Source organism: Lynx canadensis, chromosome A3 (genome assembly GCF_007474595.2).
Source record: "Lynx canadensis isolate LIC74 chromosome A3, mLynCan4.pri.v2, whole genome shotgun sequence".
In the NCBI taxonomy this organism is placed as follows: Eukaryota; Metazoa; Chordata; class Mammalia; order Carnivora; family Felidae; genus Lynx; species Lynx canadensis.
Genome location: NC_044305.1, coordinates 3,429,815 through 3,450,813, shown reverse-complemented (window position 1 = coordinate 3,450,813; position 20,999 = coordinate 3,429,815). Strand labels below are relative to the sequence as shown.

General features: G+C 58.3%; 1 protein-coding gene across 3 annotated transcripts in view; it reads left to right on the top strand.

The window, feature by feature from the left end:
* The window catches only part of PHACTR3 (phosphatase and actin regulator 3), a 101,682-nt gene extending 81,325 nt beyond the window's left edge, over positions 1-20,357 (top strand). For all 3 annotated transcript variants that reach the window (XM_032592552.1, XM_032592551.1, XM_030309276.1), the window contains 5 exons: positions 9,599-9,654; positions 13,652-13,713; positions 14,712-14,852; positions 17,060-17,136; positions 19,815-20,357. In XM_032592552.1, the coding sequence (XP_032448443.1) occupies positions 9,599-9,654; positions 13,652-13,713; positions 14,712-14,852; positions 17,060-17,136; positions 19,815-19,830 (352 nt within the window). In that variant the 3' untranslated portion in view covers positions 19,831-20,357. The remainder of the gene's footprint in view (positions 1-9,598; positions 9,655-13,651; positions 13,714-14,711; positions 14,853-17,059; positions 17,137-19,814) is intronic.
* Positions 20,358-20,999: the final 642 nt, after the last annotated feature.

Here is a 20,999-nt window from a genome sequence, read left to right as displayed (position 1 = left end):
GCACGGCCTCCGTATCCCCAGCGCGTGCAGCAGGTGGGGGAGCCGTGGGCGTGTCCTTTACAGGCTTGGCCAGTAGCTGACCCCGGGCCACCCCACTGCTGTGTCAGAACCGGGCCTCGGGTTCCTGTCTCCTGGTACAGGAGACAGCCGTGGGTGGGCCCAGTTCTCAGCACAGACAGTGAGGGATAGAACCAATGTGGGGTGACTGCGAGGATAAAGGGGGCTCAAGTTTGGGGGGCTGCCTTTCCCCAACGTGGAAGGCCCCTCCTCAGAGCCTGCAGCCTGTCCCTGCTCTTTCTGGGGCCCGGTCTTAGGGTCATCCCCGAGAGAGGCCTCCCCGCCCCCTCTCAGGCCGGCCCACAAGGCCCTGGGGTTCTGCTGCCCCAACAGCACCGCCGTGGGGCTCCCCAGCGCGGGCCTGCGTGTGTCGGGAGGAATCCCCGCTGAATGGCGGTGGAGACGCGCCGGGGGTGGGGGGTGGGGGGTGGGGGGTGGGGGGGAATCCCGTCCCAGGCGGGGACACAGCGTGGCTTGCTCACTGGAGGCCGGTGCAGCAGCGGGATCGGCGTTCCCGGGGAGGAGCGCGGGGAACAGCCCGGCGGCCCGTGGGCGTGGGGATGTCGGCTGTGCAGCTGTGCTTCTGTCTCTTGGAAGGAATCTGCTCTCCGTTCTCGCCTGACGCCCGGGTGACTTCAGTCATTCGTCAGGACCTCGGCCGTGGGTGTAGTGGGGGTTTGGGGCTCGGGCACAGAGGGGGCCGCTGGAGCACCTGCTTCTGACCCCTGCCCCCCCTCCCCTGCCCCGCCGGGCGTCCCTTTGCCGGTCCGGTTCCCTGCAGCCCGAGAGCAGTGCGGGGACAGTTCAGCGGCCGCCACAGCCCTGGGCCTGCTGTGTGCCGGGCACCGGGCACCAGGCAGCGGCCCTGGGGGGCGGGTGTCACCATCCTCCTGTTTTGGGGGGAGATGAAGGCCTGGGCACCTGCCCGTGTCACATAGTGGCCAGGTGGCAGCTCGGGACCGAAGGTCTGGAATGACTTTTGGGCCGAGATGCGTGCCCTTCACCTTGATAGCAGATGCCGCCTCCCGAGAACACTTTTCTAGGCAGGACTGAGTCAACTCGGATGTACCGTCAGGGGCTGGGAGTCTTGGAAGGGAAGCGGGGACGCTGGGGTGAGCCCTGGCGAAGGCAGGGACGTCACCACCTGGCAGAAGGTGCCAGGGTGTGCAAGTCCTAGACCTAAGGTGACACGGGGCACGGGGGGCCATCGCAGGCGAGGGCAAGCTGGGCCGGGCCGAGAAGTGCAGGATAAGCCCAGTGTGCGGCTGGGGCCCCGACATGAAGCCACAGGGCAGGTGAGGAAAGGGAGGCCCGGGCTCAAGGGACTGAGCAGGCCGCACAGTGAGACACGAGGGCTCGGGCTCTGAGCCCCAGCAGTGCCCCTTTCCGGGTGCTCCTTCCCGGTGCTCCTTGCTCTGCGGGAAAGGAGCTGCTGACTCGGCGAATCAGGCAGGCACACGGTGTGAGGGACGGCTTGGTGCCACGGAACACTGGCTTCTCGTTAGCAGTTTCATGAGGACCTCGGTTTGGGGGTTCTGTGGTTTAGAAAAACCCTTGCTAGAAAGCAAGGGGTACTCAGAAGTGGGTGACAGCGTCTAGGGCCAGGGAGGGGCTGGGGGAGTCCCGGGCCTCGGGCTGCCAAGGGCTGTGGCAGCCAAGTCTCCACGTCTGCCCAACGGCCCGGTCGGCGGCTGGCCTCGAGGGGAGGCTGCAGGTGAAAAGACCTATAGGGCGCGGTGATGGCGACACTATGGTCGGGGGTCAGGGTGACCTGGAGTTTGCGACTCTTGTGACTCAGTTTCCCTGGCAGATCCTGTGGCTCAGTTTCCCTGCAGATGAGAGGTGGTGAGGTGAGCACAGGTCGCTGAGTCGGGGTTCCCGGGCACCGGCTGGGCACTATGACCGGACCCTCGCACGAATCCCCCACCAGCAGCCGGCCGGGTGGCCTGTGCACAGAACCGCCTGGAGCACGGCCTGGGGGTGGGCACGCAGGCGGCACCTGTACCCTCACCAGCCTCCCTCCCGGCCGCCGAGCGGGCTCTGGTCCCCATCGTGACCCCTTCTCCTGGGGCCCTGGGCTCGGGGTCTGGGCAGGACCGCTGACCGGTCCGGAAGGAGGAGAGGCCTGGTGGCCACAGCTTTGGTCCCTCCAGGAGACGATGGCCGTTTTCCTGGAGTCACCCGGGCGGGGAGGCTCAGAGCCTGCGAGCACTCACGCCAGCCAGCCCAGCCCCTCGCCCACCAGGACCCCCAGTGCCCGGTGTCTGGAAGAAGAGGCCGTGTTGTCGGCTACTGAGATGCCGCTTGTCCCCGGCCTGGGACCGGAAGGTGCCCCTGCTCTGCTGGCTGGGGCCTGGGGTCCACGTCCTGCCGTGTCTGGCCCCGTGGCGGGCAGCCTGGTCTTCAGTTGGATCCTCCTTCCCGCGGGGCCATGGAGTCTGTGACTGGCACACGGCAGGCCAGCCGGGGGGTGGCTGCAGCCTGTTTATCGTGTGACCTTTTATTGTTTAAAAGTGGAACGTCGTGATGCCGTCCGAGGGGGGCTTTATGCACAGAAGAGCTCAGCCCTCACCCTGTGCTCCGCAAGCCCGTTTCCTTCTGGTCCCTGAGTTTTAGCACAAAGCACGCCGTCACCTGGTTCCTCTCCCCTTCCCAAGGCGTCGGGAGCTCGCCTCCGCGTGCCCCTAGTTGAGAGGGTCCCCCGCAGAGCAACCGTGGAGAAACGGGTGTCAAATGGCAGACCCACGGCCACAGCGATGCTCCCGTGTCCGATCCCAGGCCCTCCGGAATCGAGCTGGCGTGCGGAGAGGCCCGTCCGTGCGGAGTAGCTCCTGGGCGGCTAGATGCTCCCACGGGCTGCTCGCCAGGCAGCCCGTCCACTCCTGGCCTCAGCTCAGGTCTGCACCTGCTGTCTGGGCCTCCGAGCTGAGAAGTCACCCTCCCCCCAGGTGCGTCTGGGAGGCAGGAAGGGCGTCCTCGGGACAGGGAGCGGGTGGTGGTACCCAGGGCCCAGCTCGCCCTGGAGCCGGGCCCTGCAGGCAGGGCGAACAGACAGCCCGGGAGATGGGGGTGAGGCCACGGGGAGGCGAGCCGTGGGGACTACCAGCCACCGGGGTGCCCGCTCTGCCTGGGGGTGGGGGGCACGCATCCAAGTAGCCGATTCCTGTGCATTTTCAAGGAAAGCCAGAAAATGGAGTTTTAAAAGTGAGACGTCCAGTCGATTCATGTCACTTCATGTTCTCATTTTTTAAAGTATCGTGTGAGCCCGAAACGCAGCTGCTTGCTGTATTTGGACACGAAGCGCTGATGGGCCGGGGGGCCAGGCCGTCCCCCCACCCCGACGGGGTCAGGCAGAGGAGGGCCTGCCCACCTCGGGCCCGCCTGGGCTCCGGGGCTCCCTGCCTCCGGCCGGGTGCTGGAGGAGGCTCCGGGCCGGTCCGGCTGCAGGCAGAGGTGGGAGGAGGTGCCCCGGGGTGGGGGGTGGGCGGGGCCAGCGTCACGGCCAGCCACGGCCCGTGTCCGAGCCGTGCCTCCCGTGTATGAGGGTAGGCGAGGCGGGACGGTGTTGCGGTCACGCCCCGGACCCCAGCGGCCTCGCCCAGCACGGTGTCTGTCTCGCACACACGGCCCACCGTGGTCAGGGCGAGCCTCCGGGCAGCTGTCCTCTCACCGAGGCTGGCCCGTGCGGCTCAGGTCGGAGGCTCCACCGCCTGGGGCGAGGCCCAGGTTGCCGTGGAGGGGGAGGGAGCCTATGGGAGGTCCCGCGGCTTTTCTAGGGCTCAGCCCAGACACAGCCTCTTCCTGCTCCCGGTCGCTGCCCCGGACCGGCCATGCAGCCCTGCCTGGCTGCAGGGGGCTGGCGAATGCAGGGAGACCCCAGACCCTGGAGAGCAGTGGACATGTCCACGCTGCTGGCCCAGGTCGGCTTCCGGAGCCCACGGTCACGGGGCCGTGGGATGGGGTACCAGGAATCCGACGGAGGAGGGGGTAAGTGAGTGTCTGATGGAGGCGACTGAGCGAGTGATGGAGGGAGGCCTTGAGTGTCTGATGGCGGGAGGCCTGTGTGAGTGTCCGACAGGAGGCTGAGTGATGGAAGGAGGTCTGTGTGAGTGTCTGATGGGGGAGGGAGGGAGGGAGTGTTTGATGGAGAAGGGGCTGTCTGATGGCGGGAGGCCTGTGTAAGTGTCTGACGGAGGAAGGAGCCAGTGAGTGTCCGACAGGAGACTGAGTGAGGGAAGGAGGTCTGTGTGAGTGTCTGATGGGGGAGGGAGGGAGGGAGGGAGTGTCTGATGGAGGGAGGCGTGAGTGAGTGTCTGATGGAGGAAGGAGCGAGTGAGTGTCCGACTGGAGACTGAGGGAAGGAAGTCTGTGTGAGTGTCTGATGGGGGAGGGATTGAGTGTCTGATGGAGGAAGGAGTCAGTGAGGGTCTGACAGGAGACTGAGTGATGGAAGGAGGTCTGTGTGAGTGTCTGATGGGGGAGGGAGGGAGGGAGTGTCTGATGGAGGAAGCAGTGAGTGAGTGTCTGATGGAGGAAGGAGTGAGTGAGGGTCCAACAGGAGACTGAGTGAGGGAAGAAGGTCTGTGTGAGTGTCTGATGGGGGAGGGAGGGAGGGAGTGTTTGATGGAGAAGGGGAGAAGGGGCTGTCTGATGGCGGGAGGCCTGTGTAAGTGTTTGACGGAGGAAGGAGCCAGTGAGTGTCCGACAGGAGACTGAGTGAGGGAAGGAGGTCTGTGTGAGTGTCTGATGGGGGAGGGAGGGAGGGAGGGAGTGTCTGATGGCGGAAGGCCTGTGTGAGTGTCTGATGGAGGGAGGCGTGAGTGAGTGTCTGATGGAGGAAGGAGCGAGTGAGTGTCCGACTGGAGACTGAGGGAAGGAAGTCTGTGTGAGTGTCTGATGGGGGAGGGATTGAGTGTCTGATGGAGGAAGGAGTCAGTGAGGGTCTGACAGGAGACTGAGTGATGGAAGGAGGTCTGTGTGAGTGTCTGATGGGGGAGGGAGGGAGGGAGTGTCTGATGGAGGAAGCAGTGAGTGAGTGTCTGATGGAGGAAGGAGTGAGTGAGGGTCCGACAGGAGACTGAGTGAGGGAAGAAGGTCTGTGTGAGTGTCTGATGGGGGAGGGAGGGGTGAGTGTCTGAGGGAGAGAGGTCTGTGAGTATGTGGTGGAGCGAGTGAGTGTCTGGTGGAGGAAGGGGTGAGTGAGTGTCTGATGGACGAGGGTTTCCTGGGGACCCTGGCCGGCACGGAGGCTGCTGGCAGGACAGAGATTGCAGCTCCTTGGCTGAGGCCGGGAGGGACCAGGTGAACTATACGAATGCCGGTAATAACAACACACCCTGTGTGTGTGCCAGCCCCTTTCCTTCTGTGTTCTCACCCCTCAGTACCCCGTGGGTCACAGGGGCAGGTGGGGCCGGGGACAGGAGGCTCAGGTGGGAGAGGGCGTTAGCAGGTGGCAGAACTGAGGCTCCCCTTGAGACTCGGTGCCGGTTCTGGGGGGATGGAAACAGGACCGCCTCCCGCAGAGCCTGAGGAGCGGGGGCAGTGCTGCTGCGTCCTTGATTCTCGTACGACCCACACGGGCGTCGCGGTCGGCCAGCTGCCCGCGTCCGCTCCCCGCCACGCACCCGTCCTCTCCGCCTGTCGTCTGCTCGGCGGTCTCGTCCCTGCTCCGCCGTTTGCCGTGTTCTCGGCACAGGGTCCGGTGCGGAGCAGAAGTTCACGGATCCATTCAGCGGACGGGCAGGCGGGCCCTGGGGACCAGGAGCACGAGCTGGTGCCGGGGGAGTGGGGGGCCCCCAAGGATGCAGACCCACAGGTGCCAACAGGCCCCCCGGGCGCCCCGCCCCCGGCCGGGTGCTCCGTTCAAGTCCCCAAGGCCCGTCCAGCACATCCCTGGGCCTGGCCCAGCGCTGGCGTCCGCACCTCTCCTGTGTGCCCAGGTGGGGACCAGGCGGGGAGACGGGCGGGAGCCTCTCTCTACCCCGGCGTTTCTTTTCCTGGTGCTGCCCCACGCCCCAGCTTAGCGGGAAGAGTCTCCCCACACCCCAGCTTTCTCAGCGGGAAGAGTCAGAAATAGACCGTGGCTTCCCCAGCGGCCCCTGCGCACCACTCCTCCCGGCAGGGCTGTGTTTCTGGATCAGGAGAGTGAGCAGCCTCCAGGAGGAGCTGGGGAAACCCTTCGGGAGCTGGACCCCACCGCACCCCTCCCCGAGGCCTCGGCCCCCCCCCCCCAGGGCTGGATCTGCGGGTCCTCCAAGAGGCCCTCGCGGCTGAGGCTCCCGAGTGAAGATGGTCCGGCCTCATCCCGCCCCCCACCCCCCCAGGCTCTGCCGGAACACGCCTCAGAGGGAGAGGGGTCTCCGTGCGCTCCTTTGCCCCTCGGTCTCGCTGCTTTTGCCCACCTGTGCCGGACCCCGGGGTCTACGTGGGCCGTCAGACCTGATCACGTTTGCCTCTCTGAGCCTTCGTGGTCGTCTCTGCCAAGTGGGCATAGTCCGGCCTCCTGCCGTCGGAAGGCACGTGGGACTGTTGTCGCTGCTGGACAGCGGAAGCCCCATCCTGCCCAGGCAGGAAGTGGACAGAATGGTGAGGCTTATGTATTTAGTCTAACGGGTGTTAACGTGGAGTAGCACTGCCCCTCCTCCAGGGCCAACAACTTCCGCATGTCTTGAACGTTTTACGGGGCCCTTGGCCACGTGTGGGTCCACAGCACCTGCCCTGAGCGTCTGAAGGGGGTCCTGGCCCCGGGAAGGCCTGCGTCTCCTGGTGGTTGGTTCCGCCCTGTCCTTTCTCGGACAGCAAACTGGAGGGGTCCAGAGAGTGCTTCTGAAGCCTGATCCAGTCTTGTCATCCCTTCACCCCCGCCCCACCCCTGCCTGCCTGAAACCGCCTTCTCGGACTCCTTACCGCAGATGCCAGGCTGTGCCCCACCCAGCTCCCTGCCCCACAGAGGCTCACATGCCTCCACTCAGTCTAAAGGGCACTTGCCGAATTCCTCCCGATCTCAGGACCTTTGCACCTGCTCTTTCCGCCCCTCCTCCCTTAGCAATCCCCACTTACACTTTGGCTCTCATCTCAGGGATCACCTTCCAGGGAGCCGGCCCTGCCCAGATCAGCCCGCCTACACTCGGCTTTCATATCACTTTCGGTTCTTCCTCCTAGTACTGTGTGATGGCAGAGGGTCTGTCCCCCGAGGGAGCCTGCAGGCCCCGGGGGCAGGGCTGGGTCTCACTTCTCACCAGGGGCCAGGCATGTTACGAGTGTGCACAGAACATCTGATGAAGGCAGAAGTTCACAGCCTCATGAAGAGGGATCCCGGGTACCCGCTGGCCTTCCTGGGTAGGGCTGGGTCTGGATTGGAACTCTGGACACGCAGCGCTGCCCCCAGGGGCACCTGTCCTCGGTGATTGGGCTCCTGCCTCCTGGAAAGACCCACACAGGGAAGGGGCTGGGGTCCTCTGCTCCAGCCCTGGGCTGACTCTGCGGGGGAGGGTCGGGTAGTGCCCACGACTGTACCCGCGGAGTTGTGTCCGCCCAGAGGGCTGTCCCCTGCTCGCTGAGAGGTACCCCGGGGGCCAGCTGTGTGCTCAGCCTGGTGACCTCTGGGAGGAGCCCTGCAGTGTGTGGTAGGACCCGACCTGCCTCACCCCTCAGGCCAATGGCTTAGATTTCGGTGACGAGCTGTCCACCCTTTTTAGAGAACTAGGAATCAGATGAAATGCCTTTCTGGGAACTCATTCCGTGACTGAGGACTCACAGGCTGGGTTTTCGTGAGAGATTACTATGTACCAAGCGGGCATTTAACACACACTCGGTGCATTGGCTCATTCTGTTCTCACACCTCTGGGAAAGTCTGTTTTGGTTGTCATTTTGGAAGAGCGGACGGTCCCCCAGCAAGAAAAGGCTCGGGGGCGGGGGGTACGTTGCCAGTGTAGATCTGAGATACTTTTCAGGTTTGAGGAAATCTTCAGCCTCAGCGCTCGGGTGTCCCTGCGGGCATCCTGGCTAAGCAGACGGCAGTCACTAGGCACCAGGCTCTGCCCCCTGTAGATTCTCCATGGCTCTGCCAAAAGTTTCCTCTTCCACGAAGCCTGCCATGATCACTTCCCCCCCTCCCTCCCCACCGTCTTCAAGCCCAGTGTGTGAGAGCAGTTAGGGGACACTGAGGCTGGAGGGTGTGATCTTCCCAGGGCCGGCACCTCTTCAGGTGAGCCTCAGAGGAGATGGGTCTCCCCAAACTCCTCCTCCCCCTGCCCGGTCACTCATTTGTCACAGCCCCTTTTTATTTTCTCCGGGGCACTAGCGCTTCCTGCAATGGGTTTTGTTTTTTTTTTTTGTTGTTGTTTTTTTTTTTTTTTTTTTTTTTTTACTGTTTGTCTGCCTTCCCCGTTTAGACTGTGAGATTTCCAGGACAGGGGAGGCTTGTTTGCCACTGTGTCTGGGGGCTGGAACTGCCTGGCACAGAGCAGATACTCCACAGTCCTTTGCTGACCAACGAATGGCATTTGGGAGGTTTCGGGGGGACGGGAGGGAGCCCCGCCTGAGAGCCAGGTTTCCCTTCCCCGGGGCAGATGGGGAGCTGTTGGGGGGGAGGGGCGGGTTCCGTCCCCACCAGACATCAGGACAAGATGTCAAAGCGGCCGCCCCCGGAAGGGCGCACACAAAGCCCGCGCCTGTGGTGTTCCCAGGAGGCGGGAGCAGCTGAGCCCTGGGGACGCCCTCGGCTTTGTGCCGGGACAGGGAGTGTGAATAGGAGACCGATATTTCTGGAGGCAGCATCCTCTTTGGGGCAAAGTATCGTGGCCCCAGATTCTGGGCGCTCGCAGGCTCAGCCCTGTCGTCGCCCTGGGGTGGCGCGAGGGTCCGGAAGCGGGGCGGCTCCTGGCTGGGACCCAAGCGCAGCGTCGCCGGAGTTACAGGGAGAACTGGAGCTTGGCGCTCATTCCGGCTAATTATGACTCCCGCTCCTGACAAGCCTTTTATTTGCCGTCTGTATTTGGTTTTCGCTGTACCGCCGACTCCTTCGACGCGAATCCCCCTGAAAGGCCGGTCCTGCGCCCCGCGGGTGGGGACGGCCTGGCAGGGGGAGGCCGCAGGGGGCCTCCGGGGGGGGGGGGGGTGCCCCTCCCCGGGCTGCGGCTGGCTCCGCGCGGCTCAGGAGGCGGCGCTCGCTGTCACTCCCCCTGCGCGGGCTGCTGGCGAGGCTGCTTGGGGCCGAAGCAGGTGCCACCGCTGCTCGGCTGGGCAGGAGGGGCCTCCTCCCTTCCGGGGGAGCGTCCCGCCGGCCGGCAGCGCTCTCAGGTCCCAAGGTGGCACGGGGGGTCGGCCCCGGAGCTCGGGGACAGCCGGTGACCCCCCTCCTGTGCGGGGATCCGACTCCTGCGCCAGCAAGAGGCGGCTGCCAGAGGTCCCCTCCCTCCCTCCAGCTTTTGGGTTCACCATCTTCGGGGGCGCGCCGGCCACCCCTGCCCCCGGCAGAGCCCGGGAGGAATCTGCAGCCGGCCACCATGGTGCAAAATGTAATTCTAGTGTTTTTCCGCAGACGGCTGAGCCAAAGACCTGCCGTGGAGGAACTGGAGAGAAGAAATATCTTGAAACGTGAGTAGCTGTGACCCCTGGCTCCTCTTGGGGGCGAGTCCGTGGCAGGTGCACCCAGCTCTGCAGGCTGTCGCTCCCCGTGGCCCTGTGAGGTCCCACCGGGCTGCGAAAGGAAACCCTAGAGGAAAGTTGATTTGCTCGGAAATATCTCCTTTTAAAATGAAGAGGAAAAAGAAAAAAGCTTGCCTCCCAGCATAATTAAAGCTATTCCTGTTTTCAGGGTTATTTAATTAGCCCTGTAGATCTCAGGGAAATGGCTCGATTCTCTCTTTGCGTTGTGGGTGTCAAGCAGGTCTCCCTGGCAGTTTGGGGTGGGAGTTCTGACGGCCGCAGAGGTCACGGGCAGGGTGTGGACAGTGTCAGAAAGTGTAGGGAGGGGGACGTGGCACCAGGGCGAGACAGGAGGGGAAAGGAAGCCCACACCTCCGAGGAGCGCAGTCATGGGAAGCCTGCCCTGGGGGTCACGACTCTGTCTCCGGGATCCCCTGCCCCCCCTCCCCGGCTCCACCCGCGTGGGGGTCCCCAGGTGTGTGATCATCGGTGTCCACCAACTGCCTCGGCAGCAGAGGGAATGCTGTTCGGGGTCCTTAGAGTCCACGGTGGTTCCGGGCAGTCAAACCCCTTCGGAAGTGTTTCTCAGGTGGCGTTTCTCAGATAGTTCACTGGTCCACAGACTTTAGTTTTCTGAACATTTTCTGCAAAAAAGTGTCTTCTTAGGGCCTGGATTCCTTAAAGTACTTTCATTGCTTTTCGTCTTGACACGATGCACACTACAGATATCCTCTGAGTTTGGTTTTCTATTCTGCGAACATCTTGTCGCAAAGTTAGGGCCGTGCCCACGCTGACTCTGTGCCGGAAGACGGGCGGTGGACCCTCCTGACGGTCTGGGCTCCGAGTCCCTGCCGATCCCTGTCTCCTGTCCCCGCCTTCACCCGCCAGGGGGTCCCCTCCTTCGTAGGCGGTTGGAAATATTTCACCCTATGCCGAGGGATTGCACGTTTCTGTTGTCAAATTTAAGATAGGGGACCTAGTCTTGTGTGTTGTATCGACCTGGTCACGTCTGGGGATTTAAAGAACTTGTCATTGATTACCTGCCTGATCACACAGACAGATGAGAAAGTCAAGCTATTTAAGTTATCACGTATTCGAATTTTTTAAAAAGTTTATTTATATTGAGGGGGCGGGGGAGGGTCAGAGAGAGAGAATCCCAAGCAGGCTCCATGCCGTCGGCCCAAGGCCCGATGCGGGGCTCGATCCCACAAACCACGATCATGACCTGAGCTGAAATCAAGAGTCCGATGTTTAACTGACTGAGCCACCCAGGTGCCCACCCCGCCCCCCCAAGTATCTGGTTTGTTAAAAATCCCATCACTTACTTACAAGGCCGCTAAGTCACAGGTGTCCTTAAAGCAGCTCGGAGCTGGTGGGCAAGGTGTGGACTCCGCTGAGCCGCCCTGGGAGGGGTCTGCTGCCACCACGGGGGGCGGGGGGCGGGGCTTCCCAGTGAGCTGAGGGGGCTCTGCCTCCGTGTGGACCTCTCCCCTGCTGCTGGGGACACCAGGTCCTCTGGCCAGTAAGCACCTCGGATCGTAGCAGTCTTCACCATGAAACGTCAGAGCCTTAAAAACAGAACCAGTGCTTGAATAGAGGGGGTAAGTGGCTACGTGGAACTTTCTGCACTCACCTTCTGTGAGAGGAAGGGAGAGATGGGCTTCCTCCGCCGTGGCCATGGCGATCCCTGCTCCGCCATCGAGCCGGCCACAGTGCGGAAGCTTTTCAAGGCCCCTGAGTGGGAGTATCTGCGGGTGTCACTGCTAGTTCATGGCGGGGGTCGGCTTTGTTTTGTTCTGGGGAGGTGAGAATAGGGTAACCATATATGGTCCAGCACACAACATATAAGCACAGGCCCCCGACACCGGCTCCAAACGTTCCTGCTACAGTGCATTTCCTACCTATAATCACTTCTTGGCACGTTGTCACGTCGGCTCTGCTCCCCTCCCAAGCGGCGAGCTCGTGACTGACTGCGATCGGGTCTCGGGGACACTTAGAGCTCGGCCTGGGTTGTTATTCCTGGATGAGACGCGGTGGCCCCTTTCCAGGTGAAGGCACCAAACCTGATGCGCCCGCGTCAGGCCCCCCGCTGTGCCCGCCCGGTTCCGGGGCTTGCAGCTGTTCCGCTTGACTCGCTTTACTCGCTACAACGGAGTCCTGTGGTCTGCACCGCTGTCCCGTTTCCTTGGCAAAGAGGAAGAGCCGAAGGCTGCCTGGCTCCACGGGCCGGTTCTGGCCCCTGCCTTAGAAGCAGCAATGCGTCTCTGATTATTTGTGGACGCCTCGAATGTGGCTGTCCAAGCCGCTGGCACTCCTTCCGGAACGTGTGGGTGTGGAGGCCACGGCCATGGGTCCCTTGTTGCGTATAAGGCTGGGGGGCTTTCTGGGTCTCGGAACAAAAGGCCCACAAAGCCATCGCTAGGTGGAGCTCAGAGACAACCCGGGGGCTCGGGCTTTGAGGAAGGCCTTGTTGGGGTCAGTGCCCAGTAGAGCACCTGGCGCAGAGGGGGGACCCTGCTGGGGAGGGGACCCCACCTTCCAAGACCGGCGCTCCAAAGCACCGTGACCTTGGTGATGACGTCGCTGATGATGAAACACAAAGGTCTGGTTTTCTGTCCCTGTCCCTGCACTGCTTGGACTTTGCCCGTGGCCTGTTTTTCAAGAAATCTGAAAAACTCGCTTCACATCACCCCTTAAATCCCTCACGGTTGGCCTTGAATGGATACTTTCTCGATTTTTTTCTTGACCGTATCATCAGCTTCCCGATGAGCCCTTGCGGCTGTGGCTTTCTTCTGGTTTATCACTTGGATTAAAAACCAAGAACATAACAGGGTTTCATTTCCTTTTCTAAAACATTCAAACAGGAGATAAATCTCCCTTTTCAAAAAGTTACTGAAACGTACAGTACATCCCGCACCCAGTCCCGCAAGTGCACACACGTGCGGAATGTCTTAAGTAAAGGCAGGCGATGTGGGGTTGCGTCACCTGCGGGCAGCGGGCTCCCTCCCCTCCCTCCCAGCAGCCGGGTTTCTAGGAGTGAGTGCTGGCAGGTGAGCGTCCCTTCCCAGAATGGGTCCCGAGGCTTTCTTTAGCAACAGAGAGTGCCAGAAATAGGACATCCATTATCTCGTATCCCAGGGCAAAGCCTGCATTTTACACCGCAGCTCCCAATTCTCTATTTTTAGCTCCCAGGTGTAGGTACGAGGACAGCTTGAATGTTAATAGTAACAACTCAGCAGCAGAGCCGAGCTCCGTGAGGCACGGAGGCTCCTTTAAAAGGCACGGCGTGTAAAGTGTGCTAAGCGCGCTCGTTTCTGCCACGGGGAGTCGGCTGGGTTCGTGCTATGTTTAGATTTGAAACACACCCTGGAAGTATAAATTCCAGGCAAGCCCGTGTTGCCCAGAGTCTGGAGAGGTGGTTCCTCGTCGGATGTTGGCCGGCGAAAAGTCCGCATACCTCGGGAGGAGGAGAAGAGAGCAGGAAGCAGGGACAGTTCTGTTAGTATCCGTGTATAATATTCATAGATGATATACGTGAGTAGAGCTGTTGTGCACACTCACTTGTCCTACTAAAACTGTGCGTGCCGTCTACGTTCCTGGACGTAAAGAGATGAGATATTGGATGAGGGAAGAACTCCCTGTTTCTCCTGCAAATAGATGCACAGCCGAGGGGGGCCAGCGACCGATGACCCCAAGGAGGGGCAGGAGGGAGGCTGGGATGGGGGCAGAACAAACCCCCGCGCACGCGTCTCTGTGTGGCAGTGAGACCACGGTCTGAGCCGTGGCTGGCAGAGTGGAGAGCCAGCTGTGACATGGAAAAAAGCGTCCCCCGTGAGGCGTCCTTGACATCCGCCTCAGCCACAAGAAAGTGGAGGCCGTGAGCTCACTTCTCCACCAAAAAGAAGAAAGTCTAACCCCATTTTTTTTCTGTGTTAACCTTTCACAGAAAGGAACGATCAGACAGAGCAGGAAGAAAGAAGAGAAATCAAGCAGAGATTGACAAGAAAGGTACTGTGATTTAAGCGCCTTTTACGCCCTGAATCTCGAGGGACAGGCGCGCTGGAGAAGAGCCGCCTGGGCGGTGCCGGGGTGGGTGAGGCGGGGCGTCCCTGTGTCACTGGACGACGTCTTCCTGGCCAGCAGCGGATTCGCTCCCCAGTGCCCCTGCCACCCCTGCTGTGACCCTCCGTGCCCGCGGGTGAGACCCTTACCGGGCACAGGAACAGCTCCGTGTGGCGGGACAAGCCCGATGCCGTCACCACTTATGTCCAGGGATAAGTTTTTAAAGGCGTTTTTCTTCATCCCCCTGGATCTCTACGCGGTGCCCGAGAAGCGCACCCCTGGGTGCCAGCGTTCGGTTCCCTGTGACGCTCTTCGGCACGTTCGGTTTGTCGAGAAGCTCCTGATGGCAGAAACTTCTTATTGGCGTCCGGGCTGTGTATCGGGGATGCACACGGCCAGGGTGAAGTTGGCCCCGGCCAGCTTGGGTAACAGCTGCACAGTCCCATCTGGTTCGGGGTGCCGACCGTGTCTGAACTCGAGCGTCCTGGGGGCTCTCTGTGCTCCGTAGTGATGACGACGACGTCTTGACCCATGGGCTTCAGGTTCATCGAATATCCTTCCTGAGCTCGACTTGCGAGTCTGGTGTGGCAGCGTCCCCTCTGTCGGGGACTTTTTGTTAAGAGCTCCTCTAACGAGAGTGGAAGAGGCAACTGCTGGAGTACAGCTTGCTCGCCATTCATTCGCCGCCCTTTCCCTGAGGCTGCGCGGTGTACAGGGTGCAGCCAGGCTCCTGGGAGTGACCCCTCTGAGGGAAGGTGCTGGGGGGCTGCAATTTAAGCGCGTGTAATCTGAGCCTTCACGGGGGAGACTGTAGGCATTAGGGTCATCCTACCTCACAGTCGCAGGGTTTCCCGCTTCCCTATAGAAACGTGTTTGTTCGGAGTTTCCTGAGAAAGCTGGTCTGGCAGGTGATAATAGCTAACTGTGACGATCTTGTATTTCAGCTTAATCAGAGACCCACAGTTGACGAGCTAAGAGACCGAAAGATTCTGATACGGTTCAGTGACTATGTGGAGGTGGCGAAAGCTCAGGATTATGACAGACGGGCAGACAAGCCGTGGACACGACTGTCAGCGGCCGACAAGGTACGGAGCAGACCTGTCTGCTGGTCGGGGTAGGGTGGGGTATGGTAGCACGTGATGAGGGCAGGCCACGACATGCCAGGGAGTTCGTGCCTGGATGGTGGTGTAGCGGGGTTCTCGCACAGAGAGTCCTGACGCCCAGGCTCTTCCTTCCTGAGTTTATTCGTGCCGGCACCGCTCAGTTGGGTTCGTACCCGAAGAACTGAGCCCCGAACGCCACGTGACGTAGGGTTGTTTTTTTTAATGTTTATTTTTGAGAGAGAGAGAGAGAGACACAGAAACAGAGACAGAGTGAGCGGATGAGGTGCAGAGAGAGAGAGGGAGGGAGACACAGAATCCTGAAGCAGGCTCCGGGCTCCAAGCTGTCAGCACAGAGCCCGACACGGGGCTTGAACTCGCGAACCGCGAGATTGTGACCTGAGCCGAAGTCGGATGCTTAACCCACTGAGCCACCCAGGTGCCCCCGTGTGGCGTAGTTTTTTTATATATTTACTTCTTTGTCTCTCATATATGGTAACGTACAAACATGCAGTCTGATTAAGGGGTCTCATGTTACAAGGTCGTGAGGGATGTTGTCACATACGTGAATAGCCAGGTTGCCCTGAGGTTTGTTTTTTTTTTTCCTTAGAGAGGGGACCCTACCAAAGTGGATGCCACCAGGTCTGGAAATTAAGCCTGTGCTTTGACCCCCGTTGTTGGTCTCACAAAGCCAATCTGGGGTCGCGGCTGTGTTTCCAACTAGGGGGCAATGTCTGCAGACATTTCTGGCTGTCACAAGTGACAGGTGCTACTGGAGTGTAGCGGGTGGAACGCAGGGATGCCGCTAAACGTCCCATAATGCACAGGATGGCCCCACAACAGGGAATTCTCCAATCCTGAATGTCAAGAGTATGGAAGTTGAGGAACTATGAACCAAAAAGCAGGCAAGGCTGGAGGAAAAGAGGCAGGGGACAGAGGTTTAAACAGACTTGGCTACAGTGAGACAGAGAGGGGTGGAGTCGGCCGAGGCCCTCAGGAAAACCCTGGCAGTGAAGACACAAGAGGCTCTGGATGCGTCCAGGACTGGTCTGGTGTGAGGTCCCGGGAGCCTCCAGGGCAGTGTGACCTGAACGCTCTGGGTGCAGGACGAGAGCAAGGAAGCAGTGGGTCCCAGACACTAGGGGACAGAGCAGAGGGAATGAACGTTCACCCAACCCTCGCCCTGTCCTGGACTGAACCGGCCTGTCTGGCATTATTATTTCATTTAATCCTCAGCAAGTCCCCGTGAGAGATGTGTCATTATCACCCCTATGGAGGTGCTATCAGACAGATGATTTGGACGGGCTCAGAGGGTATGTTCCTGTCCATGGTCCCATGCTGTGGATGGGCAGGACTGAAGCCTCGTCCCCTCTGGCCGCTCATGATTTTACAGCTTTTAGGAAGAGCAAAATCACTTGCTCAGCCAGTGAGTTGGCCGAACGTGCTAATTGTTCCTTGTTCCCCGCGTGCGGACCGTGAATAAGTGAGGTGACACGTAAATGCACGCAGGTGTCGCATCCCCTTGGCCAGGCGCAGCCAGCCGCAGGCGGACCGAGCCTTGGCTCCCTGGGCGAGGGGAGAAGCGAGCACGTCTCTGGCAGCACCCGGGTTTGAGCACGGGAGGAGTGCTCCCTGGGATCCCTGGCTCAGAGCCTCTCCCTGCCCCCAGCTGGCCCCTGAGGGTTTATGTGAGGGAGTGCACGGTCCCAGGGGGCAGGGGGAGGCTGGAAGAGCCCGAGGACCCGCCCTGAAACACTGCGATGCGCCCCCCACCCGCGTGTAGCCACGATACTGTTTTTCACGTGACACCAAGCCTGACCTCATGCTGAAGTTAGAATGGCTTCTCAATGATCTAATTGCAGAATTCCAAATAAGTCCACCAAAAGCCCGACCTCCTTCATGAATTTGGTGTCCCTACTTCATGGAGTCCCTAAGCACGTGCCGGGGCCACCTGTCACGTGTGGTGGGCGTTGTCTTCCTTCTCCGACACAGCAAATCAATTCACTGACCTCTTCCCGGACACCAGCATCAGGGCCGTGCACGTGCTAAGAGGCTGAATGCTGGGCCACAAGTGGTTTCTTTTTCTTTGTTTGAACTACATTACAAAACACCAGAACTCAACCAGGATTGAGCCGCAGCCAGGGTACTAATTTCCTACGTCGGCTTCTTCCTGTCCTGTGTTTACATTTCAGGCAGCCATTCGCAAAGAGCTCAATGAATACAAAAGTAACGAGATGGAGGTCCATGCATCAAGCAAGCATTTGACAAGGTCAGATTTCTAGATGTTCGTGTGGATTTCATGGTACTTACAACACGGTGTTCCTTCAGAAAGAAAAGATAAAACGCCACAGAGATCTGTGTAATTAGGCAAACGGATCCCGTATTTCTGCCGAGAGCTGCGCTGAACAGACAGTGTGCCTCCTTCTTGGTCACGGCTCCTGTGGGCTTGGGGGAAGGTGGCGTGTAGAACGTGGGTCCTGGGTTTGTTTAAGTAGTTAACGTACGGTTGTTGTTTTTTTTTTTTAACGTTCATTTATTTTTGCGAGAGACAGGGAGTGCGCGCACCAGTGAGTGAGCGAGCCATCCGGAGTGCGAGCAGGGGAGGGGCAGAGAGAGAGGGCGACACAGAATCCGAAGCAGGCTCCAAGCCCTGAGCTGTCCGCACAGAGCCCGACACGGGGCTCGAACCCACGAACCGCGAGATCATGACCTGAGCCCAAGTCGGACGCTCCACCGACTGAGCCACCCAGGCACCCCATGTTTTTACCTTTAAAGTGCCTTCCTCCTTAAATTTATATTTTAGTTATGTTTTATAAGGTAAAAAAAGAAAAGAAAAAAACTAAAACAGTAGGACTTTTTTTCTTAATATTTATTTATTTTTAGAGAGAGAGAGAGAGACAGAGCAGGAGCAGGGGAGGGGCAGAGAGAGGGAGACACAGAATCCAAAGCAGGCTCCAGGCTCTGAGCTGTCAGCACAGAGCCAGAGAAGGGGCTCAAACCCATGAACCGTGAGATCATGACCTGAGCTGAAGTCAGAGGCTTAACTTACTGAGCCACCCAGGCGCCCCTTAAGTTTATTTATTTTGAGAGAGAGAGAGAGAGAGAGAGAGAGAGAGAGAGAGAGAGAGAGAGAAAGCAGGGAGGGACAGAAAGAGGGAGACACAGAATCCGAAGCAGCCTCCAGGCTCCGAGCTGTCAGCACAGAGCCCGACGCGGGGCTAGAACCCACGAGCTGTGAGATCATGACCTGAGCCAAAGTCAGATGCTTAACCAGCTGAGCCCCCCAGGTGCCCAGTAGTTAATGTGCCTTTAAGAAAAGCCTCAAAGTAATGTGCGTAATCTGCCAGCACATTGACTCCGCCTCCTGTGAAGGCCAGACGTCCCCACTATAGAACCCCACTCCTCGATACTGACAGGAGGCCGTGAAGTCACTCCCAGGTACTTGTTCCTGGCTTGAATTTCTGTTCACATCTTTAACACGAGCTGATGCTTCCCCATCACTCACATATTTGAGCACCTGCCGTGTGCCAAGTGCATCTACAGGTGCTGAGAACGTAGCCCTGCATTAGCTAACGGAGGCCCCCTCTGCAGGGAACCTCTGTTCCGGTGGGAATACACTGGCCTTCATCCATCCCCAAGACTTTCCACTTCAAGGTGAATGCGCTCCGTGTTCGTGTTATCATAAAGATGCCATGGGGTGGCCTCTGGGTGACGCAGTGGCCCTGGCTCACTGGCTGCATGTTCGTGGCATGGCCACGAGTCGTAACGCCCGATGAAAGTCCTCCTGTTTAATCCTGACGAGTGTGGGTGTGCGGCTACCAGCCTTCACCTGAACCAGTTCCCGGATCACTTCTCCCTTGGCCTCAAGGCGCTCCAGCCCCAGATGCAAAGAGAATGGAAATCCTGGGTGTAGATACTTCCTTAAACTAAAATAGTGGGACTCCTTTCCTTTTCTGGTTGTCCCAAGGTGGCCCCTGCAGTCCTTTAAAACATTCGGTCTGTAAGGTCAGTGCGGCTGTGGAGCAGAGGCAGGCGTGATGGAACTCCATCCCACAAGGCAGTTTTAGGACGAATATATTGAGGGAGGAAGTTGAGGTTGCAAAAGCAGGAGAAAATGATACAAATAAATAGTTTAAAAAACTTCAAGGTTTCCCTCCCCCCTGACTGGCATATGTTTGGCAGGAATAGATGGTCTTAGTTTTGATTATTCAAAACACTCAAAAATGTTTAGGAAATAAACCGTGCCCAGTAAAACCAAAGCTATTTTTAGTGATCACCCTGTGTTGAAGAAAAAGGCTATCAATTATGACATGGCCTTACGGATGTTAACATTTAATACGTTTTCTCATTACACATTATTAAGGGTTGTTTACCAAAGAGATCTATTTTCTCTTGTAAGCCCTGAATGCCTCTCTTAGATGATGGGATTTTAAGAGTTAACCCCAAACCTGGACATCAGGAAACAGTGATAAGGTGGTATATACCACATGCTAGCACTTGGTATAAACTGTTAAAAGAACACCACCAGCCACATGAGATTTTCTTCAATGTGTTCAATGTCACCGCAAGCACGTTACCAGCTCTACCGGAATAAAACCAAACCACAGCTGTACTAGGACTTCCAATAGTTTGTTTCATCCGTCATTTCATTACTTCTACCGATGTAGCAAAGCCTTGGCCTTTTCTGTGCACACCAAGGGCTTGGCAGGCAGCCCTTCAAACGGAGTTTTAGGAAGTCTTCGGAATTCAGCGTATAATTCCTTTGGGGGCCCAGCGTGGGCCTGGGAGCCGGGAGCCCTCTGGGCCCCCCGCTGCTTGACGCAGAGCACGTCCATCCTTGGGTCTTATATGGTGGATGTCTGAGCAGCTTTTAATAGTGGAAGGTTTTGGCCGTTTTCCCTTAGAAGTGTACAGCCTTAAACTGTTTTGTCTTTTCGTAATTCCTAGATTCCACAGGCCATAGAGATTTTCTTCTGAGAAGAATTTTTGTTTAATTTTTGATACCAACACTGAACATTCGTCAGGGAACTTTCCTGAAGTTCAGCTCCAGACCCCCTGCTGTGTCAGCGCCAGGAGCAGGATCACGCGGGCAGGTGGTCTGGGCTGTGCTCACCTGTACGAGGAGAAACCAGGGGACGGCCTTCACTCTCTGGTGTCTGAGGGGTAGGAACTGTCGGGCCAGTTAAGACCCAGAGTCGCTCTCCCACAAGAAAACTGTCCTTTGCCTTCGAGCCTTGTTTCGCAGCCCTGCGGTGAGACGGGGGGCGGGCGACGGGCAGGCGCCGGCACCCCTCCGGGCCCCCGACACGGGACGCGCGGCACAGTGACGTTCAGTATTCTGCTGGAAAGACATTTTTATTCTGATCACAGTTAATTTGAGAACTCTTTAAGTTCACGTTATACAAAATGATTTACTGTATTATACTTTTCTTTTTTTATATAATGTCTAACAAAAAAAATACAGCTGCAACATTTTGATTCCTGTTAATTTTGTTCTTTAATTAAACGACTACTTATTGCAGGCAATGAACCTGGGTTTTACGTTTTCTTGGAGGTGGGATGAGAGAGGTGTGTTAGATCGGAGATCTGTGATATAAGTCCAGTTTTCTTACTTTTGAGCCATCAAATCCAAACACGCAAAAGAGAATTCCAACTTTGTGTGCTTTTGTTTTGTAAATTCTGGTAGCGTATGTGGTTTGTGCCTTGGGAAATCGAATTATCTTTGTCAAGTTACTTTGAGTTTACGTATCGTAGAGAAATGACCCTGGAAGTAAGTACCAGCTCGGCGGGAGAATTCTGCCACGATGAAGATGAGGCCCTCTTTAAGGGTATCTTCAGGTTTGCATTTGTAAACACTGTTGAAAACCGTTAGAAGAGACAAAGGTTGAGATGGAGTGGAGATTAGAAAGAGGAAAGTTACCCCAGCACAAAGGTAAAAAGGAATGTTGGCACCAAGGGGGAAAATAAATACAAATTAACGTTCCCCGAAAGGTAGTTTTACTTGGCCTTTGGAGAAGTGTCCTCACAGAAGAGAGCCCGCCTGCCCACCCGAGAGCCTCCGGAGACATGGGGAGGCGGGAAGCCCAGGGCTCGGAGCACGCCTTGAGAAGCCTGCAGACCCTGTGGCTTAAA